The following is a 16,628-nucleotide window of genomic DNA, read 5'->3' as shown; positions in this document are numbered from 1 at the left end:
TACAACTGGCCCTTTGAGGGCAACCATAATGCTGATGTGCCCCGGGATAAAATTGAGTTTGACACCCCTGGACTACACAGTAACATCCATAACACAAGTGCCTGGATGTACAACAGGACAGGAGACACTTTTTTCCATTCTTGACAAAAATAGGACCTCTGAACAATCGTTAATTAATGATTGGCTGATAGAATGCAAAAAAAAATTGAGTTGACTGTGATTTGACTGATCAATTCACCCTATGTATGGTCTAATAATTGATGCTAGTAAAACTCTAGAAACGTCTCTTCTTTGACTCAATGTCCTTAAAATATCCTTTTCACAGTTTGTCAGAGGAACCAACACTCCTTCTTCAAACGCATGACTTCACATGACCACAGCCTGTCTTCAGAGGATCATGACCGGACACCCGATGACTGTGGGCCCTGCTTTGTCCACTGATTTGATTTCTAAGCTGACCCTTAATATCCATAAGGTCCCATTCCATACAAGCAGAGCCTAAAACAATACTCAACTGTACTCAAGTGCTGCTTACCGGTAGTTTATTCTGTTCATGGCAGATCAGCCATTTCACTGCAAATCAGAATGTCTACAGCCTCAAAACCTGATACTCAATCAGTAGTGACAAGGTTGCCACGATGCTAGAATTTATAACTTTGATACCGATACCCATATCGAATCGATAGATAATTGATACCATTTTCGATACCACAGGGGCGAAATGACAAGGCATCAAGAAGCATAAAAATAAAGGAAGACCGATGCACACTTCTCCATAATCTAGGCCTGATAAAACTCATAAAACTTTGCACTTACTGTACACAGCAGATTAGCCCTGCTCTAGTCATCAGCCTATCAGAACGCTTTTAGCTTGTTGAAGCAACAGATACCACCAGTGAGTGATAGCGAGGGAAAAACCAGTGTCAATGTTTGATTTTTCATTTAAAGCACTACTGGTATCGATACTGTTGCAAATGAGTATCCGTTTACATTTTTTTGTAGAGATTCTATCGATAACTGATTAACTGTTGCAAATGAGGCTGCTTTCTCACACTGGGAACGATTGCTTTCGTTCCGTTCCGTTCCGTTCCGTTCCACACCCGGGAAAGATTGCCCCCCCTCCCCTCTCCCCCGCTGGTCAGCTTTCACATTACAATAGTTCTTCCGCGCTCGGAAACAGAACAGAGTGCACTTCCGTCATCATCTATGCCTGCAGTGTATCCTTGTTCCGTGTGTTGTCTATGTGGTTTGGAACGGTTAGCTTTCACACTCGCAAGTGTTCCGTGCCCGGGCATGCCAAAGCGCTCCCCAGACCACCTTTTCAAATGGATCCTATCACGTTTCCCTGTTGTGCGCCCGGAACGCAACGGAACGCAAGGAACGCAACGTTCACACTCGTCAAATGTTCCGAAACTGGGGTCAATTTGGGGACAAGTGTGCTTGGGAACGGTACCGGGGCGCCAGTGAGAAAGCACCCTGAGTATTGTATCCGTAAAAAAAAAAAATTATCGATAGTTATTGATACCATCAATACTTTTGACAGCCTTAGTGACAAGTTGCAGTTATTACACGCATATAGCACGGTGTTAAAGTGGTAGCGCTGTCGCCTTACAGCAAGAAGGCCCTGAGTTCGATTCCCGCCTGGGTCGCTGTTGGACGGGCCAAGATGGGAGAAAGGGTACCATTGCATTTAAGCGTGTGTGTGCGTGTGTGTGTGTGTGTGTGTGTGTGTGTGTGTGTGTGTGTGTGCGTGCGCCAGCTGCCCGTGCGTGCGTTGTTGATGGTTGCATTGATGTGCCAAATAAAGACGGGTTTGTCGCGTTTCGTTTATTTCTATTTACTTTTGACTTAATGTATTAATTAAAAAATCGCCCTGTTGTGCTTAAGTCAACGTCATTACGCTCCTCAAATAAGACCTCAAATAATCAGCTGACAACGCGGCGCCTCGGCTTTCATGATGCATGACAGCAGCAATACTCATTTTGCGTTCGCTCAAACACGGCTGACCGAACGCTGAACCCATCCTCTCAACCCCTCATGTACAGTACACATGTTTACTCGTGTAAAGGTGCTATTACACATGCACCAAATAACACCTCATTTTAACCTACTTCCTAAAGCACGCACTGCACCGTATAGTGTGAACTCGCACCTCGACTTTCACCGCCCCCTTTACAGTATCCGGGCCTCATATGGGGGTCCATCCCATAGCACTGTTCCATAAGGGTCAATGAATCATGTCGGCTGAAAAAACACGCTTATGGAAAAGGAAAAACACGCCCCATTCTTTGCATTCTCCAGGCCACATCTGCTTTAACACATGAGGCCCCAAGCTGCAGCCTGCTGCTATGACATCATCAGAGCGCATCAAAGCACGTGGATGGGAGCAATCCTTCCCCCGCACCCACCCACCCCTGATGGCAGGATATGGAGCCAGAGGCCACATCTACGCTATCTGTGGAGAGAGACTGTTGGAGTTTAGGGGCTCCTCCCTGGCAACACCAACAGGGTGGAGAGAGGTACTACAGTGAGTCTGATGGGGTTGATGGAAAAAAGGAGTCCTGGGCTCCGGGCCAATCTCTCTCGGAGGAGCCTTGGGTTTGCTGAGGCTGTAACTGTCCAGTTAGTAATGCTGCTGCAGAGCGGGACTGTGATGGACTGTGATGAGAAACACAATGTTGCGATGCTACTTTTGAGAGACATTGCCGTTTTGGATGTCTTCAGGTGGCTATCGGATTTCTAAAATGTGTTCAAACATACATTTCCCTTGGCTCAACTTCATGAATGTGTGTGTGTGTGTGTGTGTGTGTGTGTGTGTGTGTGTGTGTGTGTGTGTGTGTGTGTGTGTGTGTGTGTGTGTGTGTGTGTGTGTGTGTGTGTGTGTGTGTGTGTTCAATTGAGAAGATTGTCATAACAATTGTTTGCCTTTTTTTTTATGGAAAGAAGCAAGAAACGGCATGAACAAAGTTTGAAACTTTATAGCATCATTGAATTCATTCTTCAACTGTCATCTCTACTATAGCCCCTGAACACAATTATGACAGCAGCCTAAGCCTTACTGTAGCCATGTCTGCACATGCCCAGATACCATGCTAGGGCTGGGTCTATTGGTATTGTACTCACTTTCTATGTTTTTCTATGTTTAAAGTAGGCCTATGAAAAGGTGTCTGATCTGTACTGACTGCATCTGAAAACTACGGAATCTTTCCATCAGATTTTGTGGAGATCAATCTCTGCTCTGATTGATCCCCCAAAGTTACCCAGGCCAATGGAAAGTCTGAATGTAGATTTGTGCTTTACTAAAACAGGCCAGCACAGGGAGAATAAACCAAACCATACAGTCAGATTCTGTGAATTGTTTGACTGATCTTCTGAGAAATGAAGGAAAATGCGTACTGAGTGTCACTTGTTTCTTTAGCAACAACTAACAACAATGACTGCTGCTGCACATTACCTCTTTTGTAGGCCTACGCAATACACCCACCCACCCCCATGACAAAAGTCCTCTTATCAAGTCATGCAGCAGCTTTGAGATTATTTGTGACATACAGTATGTGAGCATGTGCCAGGCACGCTGTAAGCTTGGCAGGCAGACATTTTTTTGTGCTGCAACTGCACTTAAGAGACAATGATAACAGATCAGCCAGTCATTGATTTACTCACTATGTTGTCCTAAGTCAATGACAACAGATTAAACGATAAAGATGCTGGTTGATAGTGTATGTGTGAGGAGGGGTAAGATAAGATATAATTAACCTTTATAGGCCATCCTTTGGCAGGTGAAATGATTATTAGAGGGGGCATTATTATAGTGCTTTTGTGACAATTTAATCAAAATACTTTGAAGCAACGGCATGCTCATAGTCATTTTGTACATGAGAATTATTACATGAATGAATTATGATGCGAGCTGAAAGTGAGAGCATTGATAGTAGCTATGTCTCTGACTTGCAGTCTATGTTTGTATGTCCGGCTGTCACAGTCTTCCTCATACAGTGACTTATTAGTGGCTGCAGTGCCCACCACACATACTGTATGGAGGTGTTTATTGCATTACATACATACATACAGTACACTTCCTCCCCTGTCTGTCTGCCAGTCCCACATATAATCCACCAACACATACACAGAGTGCAAGTGTAGAATGTGTGCCTTGAATTATCTTCTTTACGGCAACCTGAACCCACAGCAAAGACACAGATGTTCTTACTGTGTTACATGTGCACTCTTGAACCTGCCACCGCCAGCTATACAGAACCCAAGACCCTGTGGGAATTGAACCTGCCACCGCCAGCTATACAGAACCCAAGAACCTGTGGGAAAGACTGCTGTGTGTAACAGGGGTGATTCTGCCTTTCCTCAGATGTGCCTCCCAGCTGTGTTTTTTGGGAGATTGTGGCACGGGTTAATATTTTCTGACAGAGGGGTTAAGCTATCTAACCAGGGGGTGAAGGCTTTCCGTTCTTCATGACTCATTCACTTACCTTAAAATCTACTATTGGAGCTAATCTTGGTAGCATGACAAACACCACCACATGCATCCTCTCTCTCTCTCTCTCTCTCTACTTTCTGCCTTGCTCTGCTCTCTTTAGTCTGTGACCACACTGGCTGAAATACACACTGCCTAAACATCCTTTCAATATCTCTCTGTCTTTGCCTCTCTAAATGGAAATAATAATAAAAAAACACCCCAAGATAAATGTGTCAAGCAAGCTACTGTTTCAAATAGTATCTTCACTGTTCCTCTTCAGGTTGATCGAGCTAGGGTGTGTGATGATCACATGCTGAAGAAAGGAGGAAATGTCTTTCTCATCTCGCAGAGACTTTAAGAGGATATCCTCTGTGAGTAGTGGTGCTGCTGTCTGTGCTTGTCTAGGCCACACATATCACAAGTCTTCCTCATTCCACTTCCACTGTAAGAGCATGTCTTCAGTAACTATCCCCGGGAGGGGACACGCACAGAGGCCACATTGATAGCAGGAATCCTAATTAGACTGAAAGAACGCGCTATTGAACCCATTAATTAAAGAGGTAAATAAATTAGCCTTGGGGGAGCAGCTGGGACTCGGTGTGCTGTGTGAATGTGTGTGTGTATGTATTCCTCAGACCTTACCTACCTTGAACATACATTCTGTCAGTCCCCGCCTTATCTGCGTCCACAAAAAGGCGCAGAAGAAGAACAGGGCAATTTCGGTCCAGGTAACGTAGGCGTTATGCAGGAGAGTCCGTTTGGAGAGCTCCAGACCGCAGGCGCTACAGTCTCTCAAGGCACCGAACATGACGGTGGAGGCTCGGGTAATGAGGTCCACATAGCCCGGCATGGGCTCCACTTCCACCGCCCCTGCGCCCATACTGCTGTCACCCCCAGTATGACTGTCCATTGTGGTGCGGCTCGGAAAAATAGATATAAAAAAATGCCTTCTATTCAGAGATACAAGGTGTCCAGGTAGTCCAGCCTGTCACTAATCCCTCAAAATAGATCGCTAGCTCAGTTAAAAACGCGAAGACAAGCTTAGCTGACCAGCTTAACGTTACCCTCTCAAGTAGCCTAATTCTTTGTTTTCTAAATTAAGACATGGGCCCATTCTTCGCATACAGGACGGTTTATGAATGATCGCAGGCCCCACCAGCACTGACGAGACACACCAGCTCTATATTGGGATTTGATAATGTGAATAGCCAATTGTTAATCAAGGTTTCGAGCTAATCTGAGCCATCAGTGCCTGGCGAGGGTTTTGATCATCATTCCGCTACGCGCAGTGGTTCATCAGAGGCAGCGCGTCCTGGTTAGCCGCCTAGCTAAATCAAACGCACACAATACCGAATGGACCAGCATTGGCGGCAGCTTCCAAGCTAGCTAGTTGAAGTGATATCCAAGATGTAATGGAACAGATGGTAATATCGATCCCACACACAAAAACAAAATTAATTCAATTCATCAGGTCTTCTCGACCCTTTTCAAACACCGAGCCCGTCCAGTAGGTAAACGTTACAGTAGCACATGCGATTACTGTACCGCTATGTTGGTCGCATCTCCGTTATTCGCATTATATAACGTATAGTTGCCGTCTCGTTAGTTAGAATAGCAAATTCCTACCAGATCTTAAACCGGTATCACTGAAACCTTTCACGCACCAGTAAAATATTCCCACAAAAAAGGTTAAAAGAGAAGAATATTATCCTGTGAATATTCGGTCGTCTGTCTCCCTCGCTTCTCCGCCGCTGCTCTGTATTGGTCAACGTGTCCAGGCGGCTTCGTTTTCGTTTTGACAAGTGACACAGGAGGGAAAATGCGCTCTATTTTCAGTGGGACTCGATTAAAAAAAACGCTGGAGGCGAACGGCATAATATGGTCATTCTATTTTCAAATCCCAGGTCGGAACTCTGCTCTCTGCTTTACTCGGCTCTATGGTCCAGACAGAGCCGTTATAAATGGAAGTTTATGCGAAACGAACAGCGAAACGAAGAAAAAGATGAGGAGGCGTGACGTAATGAGGACCCGCTATCTTCTTGAACGGATGGGGATTAAAAATTATGACTTAAAGAGGCAGCGCACACTGCCTAATGGGCGAATAATGCAACACTGTACACTGGAGATCTATTCCAACGTCCCCACCAAAAATAGCCCCAATCAAATCACCAAAACACTACAATATCCAAATGTATTAGCTGGAATTCATTGGCTCAAGATCGTCATCAAATGTATCTATTACAAAGCCACCCACAAGACAAACACTTGTAGGATATTAAAACATTTATTATCAGGTCAGAGGAATGCTTAGAGAAAACAGAGGTGATGATTTCAATATGAGAAAATGCTAATTCATAAACAATGAAGAGACATGATCATGTCAGACATTTATCACCTGCCTCCCTTGCAGGAGCTGAATGGGAGAAAAGTAGTAGTTTAAATAATACAACAACCAGAGTTTCAATTAAACACATTTAAACAGCTTTTCTTACCAGCCATAATATCAAAACAAATACAGGTGTATGTGAGAAAGAGAGAGAGTCATCTTCAGGGTGTTAAATTGAAGCCCATTGCTTAGGCGTCACACCAAATGCAGATTGGGAGTCTTATGCTGTGGCTGTGGGAGTGTACTGCATCGTTAATCTGTCAAACTCATTCTCCTGAAGAAAAAGGAAAAGAGGAAACAGTTAATACCAAGGGGGAAATATCTGGCCAGGGAAACAGCTGTGCGCCACATGGTTTGACACCGAATAACCCAACTTTTCCATGTTTATTTACACACACAGTCTTGTGTAATTCCTATACGATATGTATGACAAAGGCTAAGGATTCAAAGTTTAATGCTGTGATTGGCTTTGCTCCAAGGACACGAGCTCTCCAACCATCAAAACAACTAAGCCACGTAATTAACTTGCTGTATTAGAGAGCAAAGTTTATGCAAGGTTGTCAACCACTCTGACCGCTTCTAGTGAACCTAAATAGCCCCGGTCACAAGTATCCTCATGTTTCTCCTCCGATATGTTTTGATACTGAGAACGAGGGGGAAAACTAGCTTGTTGTTTCTTTATCATCTATTCTTTCTCAACTTAATCAAAGACTTATCAGAGCAGTGATCATCGGTCCTTAAAACAGAGTGAAGAAAACCTATATCAAGACAAAGAGGAGCAGTGAATGACATATACTGAGAATAGCACATTACCTTGGCTAAATAGTCTCTCAGGAATGGATGGGCTCTGTGTGCGTCTTTCAGCTGAGAGAGGTACCGATTGGTTACCTGAGAACAGGTGTAAACAAGACCAGACAAATATTAGGGAAGTGACAAGAATAAATGATGAAAAAAAACAGAGTAGGCTTCAGAGTCATACAATAGTTTTAACTCATGTGTACAGTCGGGTAGTTTATAGTACATTATATATATATATATATATATATATATATATATATATATATATATATATATATATATATATATATATATATATATATATATATTATATAGTACATTTATGATCGTCATCACCGGCGATGATCATATTCACTGTCGGTCGTAATGCCATGTTGTTTATACTTCCATCCAGAGATAGGCGATCTGTCATTGTTGCGTTGGTCGTTCTTGTTGCGTCCAACGCTGAGACTTAAACTGGATTGAGCTTTGAACTCATCACTGGCTCAGTTGTCATGACAACATTATGGAACTCTCTTATCCTAATGTTGAACTCTGAGCTCAAATTAAACGGTAATAAACAGCTCTGGAAGACTGTAATTTTGTAATAGACTGTAGAATAAAATGTACACTGAGGACACATTTATGCTATTTATCTAGACCTGGATAAAGACAATATATTTACTTAAATGAAACTTTTTATTTAAAAAGAGTGAAAAATAACACTGCAAAAACAATTACATAACACGTAGGTATATTAGGCTATTCTGCAGACTGATTTACAAACTGTATTATTATTATTATTATTACTACAAATTGTTAAATTTTAAATTAGTGCAATTAAGAAAATATATTTAGTAATAATAACATGGCATTATCAAAAGCAGACTGCAGTAGCTGGCTGACGCACAGTGGAGGCTGGTAGGCTCCGACTTGCTTTCGAACGGACACAACAAACTTCACAACTTGGGAATATTTGCATGACTGTGATGGAAGAAAAGGGTACGAATATTATTGTTACCTGTACATCTGAAAACTGAAAGCACTTTCCAATGTGTTGTTGTGAGCACTGCCCGCTGTTTGTTTTTTAGATCAGACATGATTAATCAAGGCTGCGTCTGCGATCATACTAGTTAAGCTGTTTGTCAAGTAGATAATGGATAAGTAGATAACAGCAGTGCTCTCGGTGATGATTTCTATCGCCTACTAGCGAGAACATCACCAGAAGACATACAAGTTGTGACGTTTTTAAGCGGGTAACTTGAAAGCACTCGACTGAGTTACTGAATCAAGACTAACTTACTAAAGTAACTAGTTGCTACTTGCTACTTTTTAGAACTATAGTAAGTAAAGTAACTAGATGAGAGCAAATGACTGAACCTCTGCGATGTGTTCTATAATCACCGTTTAGTGTTTAGACTTTTTATGAACAACAGCGTCCAAAATCAAAGTTGAGCCATGATGGAATGTCGGTGACTTTGTAGCGATGTCCATCGGGCGATCATAAATCGTTGTACTAGAAAGTGCCCTATGGAGAATAGGGAGATAAGTCTTTATCTTATGAACTATGAGTTACAAGGTTTATTACTCTCACAGAGCACTAAATCAGCAGATACGTATAGAGGGCACTTCATCAACTAATGGAGTAAACATCCATGAGCATTTCAAATGGTTTTGATAATACAATAGAAGCTGTGAAAACTAGACTAGATTTCATCGATACAAAAAACCACAACAACAAACAAACAAACAACAAAGCAAAAAGTTAATCTTGTACTCTAAGGACTGAGGGTACTTGACAAAGATTTCAAATCCTCTTTGAGCAATGCTGCGTTTGCCTAGTGGAAACTGGAAAAGCTGATGCCTCTCAGCATTTCACACTTGATCTCCAAGCACCTTGAGAACACAAAAGCCTCCGCTTGAATTTGATGTTCAGCCTTTAATAGCCTACCTGCTTTTAGAGAAGTTGGAGGACGTTAGTGTGTACAGTGAGTGTACACTACCCTGATTACATCTTTTTCTTCTTCTTTTTTTAACTAAAGGACACAGCAAGTCGAAGGTCAGTGGGATGCTGCCAAAGACCAAACATAGCAATACAGGGGTCCGACAGGGTTGTGTTGTATCACCACTCTTTACAGTGCCTTGTACACTAATGACTGCAGGGAAGTACACCCCAATAAATGATATTAGAAAATTTGCCGATGATACTGTGATTTTGAGCCTTCCCTTTTTTGTTTTTTTAATTATTATTATTATTATTATTATTTTTATTTATTTTTTTGGGGGGGTGACATGTGGCAAAGGACCACGGGTCGGATTCAAACCCGGGTCGGCCGTGTGAAGGACTAAGGGGCTAATGTACACCGCCTCCGGAACAGATGTGGTACAGCTCCGGTACGGCTGCGAACACTCATGCAATCTGTCAGAAGTATGCGGGATCCGACAAAAATAGAACAGGTGCGTAATTTTACAGGTGTGTAATCCGGCAGTTTTGCCGGATCCGCAACGCAGCCGTAAGGCATCTGGTGTACAATGCCAGTCTGCCACTAAGCCTTTGTGGTACGCGCACTCCAACAGGCGAGCCACCAGTACGCCCCGGTTTTGAGCCTTCTCCACAAGGACATGGCCCCTTCTGTGTACCACGATGAGATATGGACATCTCAAGTGGTGTGACACCAACCATCTGATTCTAAATGTCACCAAAACACAGGAGGTCTTTGATCCGCGGCAAGTGACTGACCATGAGCAAGTGGTCATCAAAAACCAGACCCATTCAGGTGTCCTCGTATAAATACTTAGGTGCCCACATAGGCAACCTTCTTTGCTGGAAAACACACATTGATAACCAGTGCATTTGCAATAGACTGCAGCAGAGACTTGACTTTCTAAGGCGATTGAGGCTGTATAAGTGTGAGCAGCCAGATCATGCTGATGGCCAATGTTCTTCCTAGAGAGCATCATTAGATATGGAATTACAGCATGGTTTGGCAACCTAACAGTGCAACTGAAAAGCAGGCTTGCCAGCATGCACAAAACATAGATAATGGAAGATAATTGGGAAGAAAGAATATGAGCCCATACAGAACCTGTACGAGCAGGCAGTCATGAAACAAGCAACACAAATCATTGTGGACTCTCAACATCCCCTCTTCTCTCAATACAAACCTCTGCCATCGGGAAGAATTAAACCGCTCGAAGCCTCCATCAAGCTGCTGAACTCTAATGCTAAATCTTAGTGCAATAGAACAATGTGCAATAATACACAAGCACTTTTGCACGCAGCAATTCTTAAGCTGTATTCAGACCAAATGCGATTTCGCAAATTTGTGCGGGAAGAGATTACATACAAAGTCAATGCAAACATGCGAGCACGCCACTTCGCCCTGGGCGGTGCCAATGACGCAATATTCGTCTCGAGTTTCCATTTTTAAACTTGAGCAAAGAAGTCGTACGTAAAACTCAAGCGAGTAATGCAATTTCCGGCGCAATTGGTGTGAACGCACAGTTACAGTTTGTTTGTAGCCGTTGTGTTGTCTTGTCAATGTCAAGGCAGGGTCAAATGTCTCTCGTGTCTTAAAGATGTTTTTATGTGAAACAACTGTCTAGCATCTTGTCAAACACTTCTCTTGTTTTGTGATGTTTTTGTGATGTTTTTTACGTGTAGTAACAGACCGTAGTAGCACTGTCTGTGCACAAGACAAATGTCCCCTCGGGGACAACAAAGTCGACTCTACTCTACTCTGTCTAAGCATTGACCTCGTTAACAGCTTTGGGTTCAAAGTCTCACCTCTGGAGCTTTGCCCAGGTGCTGCGTCAGCACTATGAGGTTGATCAACGTCTCAGGGTGACTGCTGTCCTGAAAGGCAGAGAAGAAGAGAGACAGAAAGTGAGAGACTTATTCAATATTCACCAAAAGAAAACAGGACCACAATAGAAAACATGAAAGTGTAGACAAGCCATTGACAGAGAGGAGTCCTTCTCTTCTGCACATTTCTGTTTCCTTCCTCTTTTACGGAGATACTAACTGAATGATATGGCCTCTAAATGACATGGCCTCTATTTCCATACCATAGAAATACAGCAGACAACAAAGTGGTACATGTATTGCAGCTTTAACACAGTGTTGCTGCTTAATGCAAATGTCTGGCGTCCATTGAATTATGTCAATAAATAAGTTTTTGCAAATTCACATTACACTCCCCTGTTCTGGTCTGACCAAGACTGTAAAAGGGTGAGATTACATCAATAGATAACCTTCGTCCTGTAAAAGTTTAACCAGTCACCACCGTTTTATGACATCCCGACATCAGTGAAGCTGGTCAAACACTGCCCCATCATAGAGCAACTACAATAAATGCGGCCAAAAACATTGTATCTGGCGCCATCTGCTGTTCAAATGCAAGCAACTTGAATTTAAAAAATTGCATGATTGTTGTTGAGGTAGGAATTCACTTATGGCATATTGCTAGTAGAAATAATAGGCGTATTACTAAATTTATCTTAGTTCATCTTATTCTCAAATCATTTTGTAAAAACAAAATCACCCCAACGCATCTTGTAGGCTAATGAGTTTTACACACTTCTGGTATGGTTTCAGTTTAGCAGGCATTCATTGAATTATAGGAGCCAGGGATGCAAACACATGTATGGTGAAAAAAGAGAGCCACCCGAAGTCGTGTGTGTGTGTGTGTGTGTGTGTGTGTGTGTGTGTGAGTGAGAATACGTGTGTGTGTGTGTGTGTGTGTAAATAAGTGTAAGAGAGTGACGAAGTGAGAGAGCGGGAGACAGAGACCTAAATGCAACTAACCTTGTCCAGTGCCTCCTGCAGCACCCCCTCAGCCTCCTCCCACTTGTTCTGGGCCATGTGACACCCCGCCTGGCCATTGAGCAGCAGCAGCGTGGACGAGTACTTGTCCGACATCTCCTGGAAGATGTAGTAGGCATCCTGCAGCTTCTCTCCACCCTGGAACAGCAAACACAATGCATTCAAATGTGGGTGAGAATCTCTAGCGGAGTCTTGGCGGTGATCACGCTGACATAGCCTGCGCATAAAGCGCACAAATCCAAGTCAAGTCAAGTCAAGTTTATTTGTATAGCACATTTCATACACAGAGGCAATTCAAAGTGCTTCACATAAAATGGTTGACAGGAAAAGAAAAGAAAAGAAGAGAATAAAATGGACATTTAAAAGCATCACAACAAAACTTAAAAAAAAAAAAGAGTATAAAAAGTGCATTAAGCAACTTCATTAAGCACATAACACTGTTTTGTGAAGGGTTTTCAATAGTGTGCAACTTGGCTCGGTTGGTTTCAGTGAAGAATTCCTATACGTACTAGTCCGCTTGCTAACTAGTACTCTGGAATAGCGCACCTGGCATTTTCAACAGTTCCAAATTGATTGCACACTTAATAACAATTACAACTAGATTGATAAGACTGATAAGATAATGAATAGCAATTTGATTTGCTTTGTGTACACACAGACAGATGATCATCTTCACCACATTACAGTATGTATTGAATACCTTGTTATTAATTATTCATGACAGGGCATTTATTTACAAATCGACTGTGAATCTTGCCAATGTTACACAAAAGTGACTCGATGTCTGTGAGATACTCACCACAGCAATATTGACCCAGGCTGTGGCTAGCTGCGTTAGAGTGGTATCCTCATCCTGCTCCTGCATCTTCTTCAACTCTTTCCTGTCAATAGGGAAAGCATAATGCCATCATGGTCAATGCAAAACAGTTCCAACTCAAATAGTCTGTCTAAGCTTCTTCTTCTTTTTGCATAACAATGATGATTCATGCAGACAAAGTCTCTTTTCCTATATGAGTGCAGACTCAGCAATATAGGCTTTCTGAGAGCTGAGAGCTTTCTGAGAGGCCCCTTGACAGTATTGAATGCATTCAAATGGCACTTGGAGGTTTTGTATAAGGGCTCAAACAAAGCTGATCTTGTGATACGATGCAATGCAATGGGTCTTATACAGATCCTTTCCAAAAATTTGAATATCATGGAAATACCACGGATGACCATGGGCTTCAGCGGATTGTCAAGCAAAGACGTTTATTTATTTTTTGGCAGAGATTCAGAGGGAGTGGACTGAGGCTGAAGTCAGTCATAACTGAGAAGTAACTGCTGATTTTCTTCACACTATTCAAATTTCTTGAAATACTGTTTTGGGGGGTTTTCTGGAGCTCTAGGCCAAAATTATGAAAAACGAAACAAATAAAGTATAGAAATATTTCACTTTGTGTGTAATGAATCTATAATCTATGAAAGTTTCACTTTTTGAATGGAATTATGGAAAAAAACTAACTTTTCCATGATATTCAAGATTTTTGTAAAGGATCTGTATATTGTTTATGTTTTTTGTATGATGAGGCCTTTGAATTAATCCACACCTTGCCAGGTCAACACGATCCAGACTCAGCAACACCTGAATGGTCATGGCCATGCTGAAAAACAAGAACAGACGATTAGCTCATCACGGCTGCATCGTAACAATTGATGGCCCAGGCCCTGTAAGACATTGACTTTGCTCAGTCAGGCATTTTCTAACCAATCACATTGAACACTAAGTCAGAGCTTGTCAGTGACTCTGTGATCCAAAAACTTAAAATGACGAAGCAAAGAGGCTGTTTCTTTCATTTTTGAAGCAAGTGTTTCTTTGATCAATTATTTACTTTTTAAATGTATTTTTCCGTGGTATATATTATAAATGGTCAATATCACACATTCTATAGTAATCAAAGCTTCAATATATGAAAAAGTTGTTGTTTTCATTTTTGACCTACTGACCAGACTGGGCTTTAGGGTTGGGTACCGGAAAATCGAGCACTTTTCAAGGCATATACTCAAATTCAAGCATATTCCTAACCTTGAAAACATGACGGTTAATACCAAGCATTTTCCAAACTTTCAAGAGTTTGTACGAAACCTGTAAGGTGTTCTTCCTGGACTACTGCATTACAGTGTTATTGGAAGACAGAGGTTTCATTCAACTGAGCCCACTGGTATGGGAAACTTACTGTGCAAAACAAAAATCATCTGTCCAATATTGTCAAAGTAGCCAGCAAAACAATTGGCACGCAGCAGCTCTCTTTAGCAGACATACTGTATGACAGAGGAGTCTTGCGCAAGTCACGGTCAATCTTGGCTATCTCTGACCACCTACTCTAAGAAGAGTTCACTCTTCTAAGGCTGAGATTTGGGCTCCCCAGGGTTAAATGCCCCTAATTTGCACTTTTCAAACCTTAACTGCACTGCATGGCAGCACTTTACCTTATTATTATGATTATGCCTATCTATGCCTAATGGTCTGACTTTCTGATAGGTTACTTTTTAACAAACAGATTATTTTTCATTGGTTGGTTGTTGATGTGGCAATGTCCCATGTCCTCATGTATGTTGTGTTTGTATTTTTTGCCTTCTACTGCAAACCCATTTTCCCCTCAAGGGACAATAAAGACCTGAACTGAACTGAACCCACAGTGACATCCAGACATCCCGTTTATCTCAACAACATCACTCTTAAAGGGCCGAGTGTAAATAAAAAAGCCTGATCCCTTCTTACCACTCCAGGCTCTCTCCTTGGTGCAGAGTCCTCAGAGCAGCGTCAGTGTTCGTCTCATGGTAGTAGATGGAGGCGGCCATGAGGAGGAAGGTGGTGTTGGCTGCATCCACACTCTTTGCCATCTGTTTATCTAGATCAGCAACAATAGCATCCCTGTACACAGAACAGCAGCAGGACAATGAGAAACAATGGGCACTTCATACTTGACATTTGGACGCTAGACGGAGGCAGACAGCTGAAAGGCATTTTAGTGACCTCTACAAACACACCCAGCTTGATTTAGCCTAGCAATAGCCCATCCATGTTGAGCGGATTTAAATGCACACCTTTTGCTTTCATTGGAGCGATACTCGGCAAACATCCTGACAGCCTGGAGCTCCGGTGAAGAGCTGGGCTTGATGTCATCCAGGACTACAGCATACTTCCTCTGCAATAACACAAACACACCACAGGATAGGTCAGGGAGGCTAACGTTAGGCGTGACAGTAATGAATATGACAATATGAATTAATATAACAGTATTAAGACGATGGCAATAAACGTTAATCAGCACTGAGCTATAATACATGCATCTAGTGAAAATGACACTTTGTGGTTACCTGTGCGATGTATGCTCTGTACAAAAACATGTCCCTCTCAATCTCCTTCTCTGGTGTTGAGGGCTTAAAGAAAGAAAGAAAAGCATGTAAGCAACCCATTCAATCCAGAGAGAGTATTGCTTAGCATTGTTGCTAGCGTATTGCTAACGTTAACGTTAGCTGCCATTGGCAAGAGCAGAGAATATACCATTTATAATTCACCAAAAACAAAACAACCCTTTAAAATACATCCGATAGTTACCTTCACTTTCTGAGCCTCGTTAATGCATTGTTGATAACTGCCAATGTAGTAAGCATTTTTCACGTCGAAGAGTTCATCAACATCTCCCTGCTGAGCCGCCATGTTGACTGTAGACAACTTCCTGACACGTAGCGCAGACACGTCACCGTGTTACCTTTCCTACCGAGGGTTGTGGGATGTGGAGTTCACAGAGTTCAGCAGATCTAGGCTACATAAGCCAAATACATTTTAAATATCCTTTCCATTGATAGTATGTATAATATAATAATATATAACATATTGCCCAACTTCGCATCACTGATGACATCACAATTGCTCTTATGACATCACTGATGATGTCATCATACCATGACATCTTCAGTGATGTCACAATGCCTATGAAATCATCAGTGGGACAAAAATTGAAACAGAGAACAGAGATTGCCCACTTGCTCCCTTTTATAGGCTATATTTAGATCGATGGAAAGAAAAGTGTAATTATGAGATGAAAAAGGTAAAAGAAGATTGCCTCCCAATGAGCCATTTGGAAAAGTGTGAATTCAATCAAAGTTAATTCAATCCATTTGAAAAT

The 16,628-nt window shown here is 42.1% G+C and overlaps 2 protein-coding genes across 2 annotated transcripts in view; both read right to left on the bottom strand.

Moving 5' to 3' along the window:
* Positions 1 to 5,818, bottom strand: part of LOC310785948 (ceramide synthase 1-like) — a 42,102-nt gene extending 36,284 nt beyond the window's left edge. Inside the window, exon 1 of the mRNA XM_083647129.1 lies at positions 5,118 to 5,818. Coding sequence (XP_083503255.1) covers positions 5,118 to 5,381 — 264 coding nt within the window. The 5' untranslated portion in view covers positions 5,382 to 5,818. The remainder of the gene's footprint in view (positions 1 to 5,117) is intronic.
* A 929-nt stretch (positions 5,819 to 6,747) lies between these two features.
* cope (COPI coat complex subunit epsilon) lies at positions 6,748 to 16,180 on the bottom strand. Its single transcript, XM_083647777.1, has 10 exons — positions 16,058 to 16,180; positions 15,817 to 15,879; positions 15,544 to 15,644; positions 15,218 to 15,370; positions 14,046 to 14,099; positions 13,259 to 13,340; positions 12,442 to 12,597; positions 11,422 to 11,490; positions 7,671 to 7,745; positions 6,748 to 7,131 (listed from the first exon to the last, which is right to left on the bottom strand). Exons 1-10 carry the CDS (start codon positions 16,157 to 16,159, stop codon positions 7,078 to 7,080), a joined length of 909 nt encoding a protein of 302 aa, XP_083503903.1. The 5' UTR covers positions 16,160 to 16,180; the 3' UTR covers positions 6,748 to 7,077.
* Between the last annotated feature and the right edge of the window lie 448 nt (positions 16,181 to 16,628).

This window comes from Poromitra crassiceps (genome assembly GCF_964638095.1).
Source record: "Poromitra crassiceps genome assembly, chromosome: 12".
In the NCBI taxonomy this organism is placed as follows: domain Eukaryota; kingdom Metazoa; phylum Chordata; class Actinopteri; order Beryciformes; family Melamphaidae; genus Poromitra; species Poromitra crassiceps.
The sequence above is the reverse complement of the archived record's forward strand: the minus strand, read 5'-3'. Positions and strand labels throughout refer to the sequence as shown.

Excerpts from the sequence above, each read along its gene's own strand:
- cope (XM_083647777.1), bottom strand. The coding sequence starts at position 16,159 with ATGGCGGCTCAGCAGGGAGATGTTGATGAACTCTTCGACGTGAAAAAT. Across the intron at positions 15,371-15,543 it reads CGCTCCAATGAAAGCAAAAG|GGATGCTATTGTTGCTGATC; the intron begins GTGTGCATTTAA and ends TTCTGTGTACAG. Across the intron at positions 11,491-12,441 it reads TGCAGGAGGCACTGGACAAG|GACAGCAGTCACCCTGAGAC; the intron begins GTTAGTTGCATT and ends TCTGCCTTTCAG.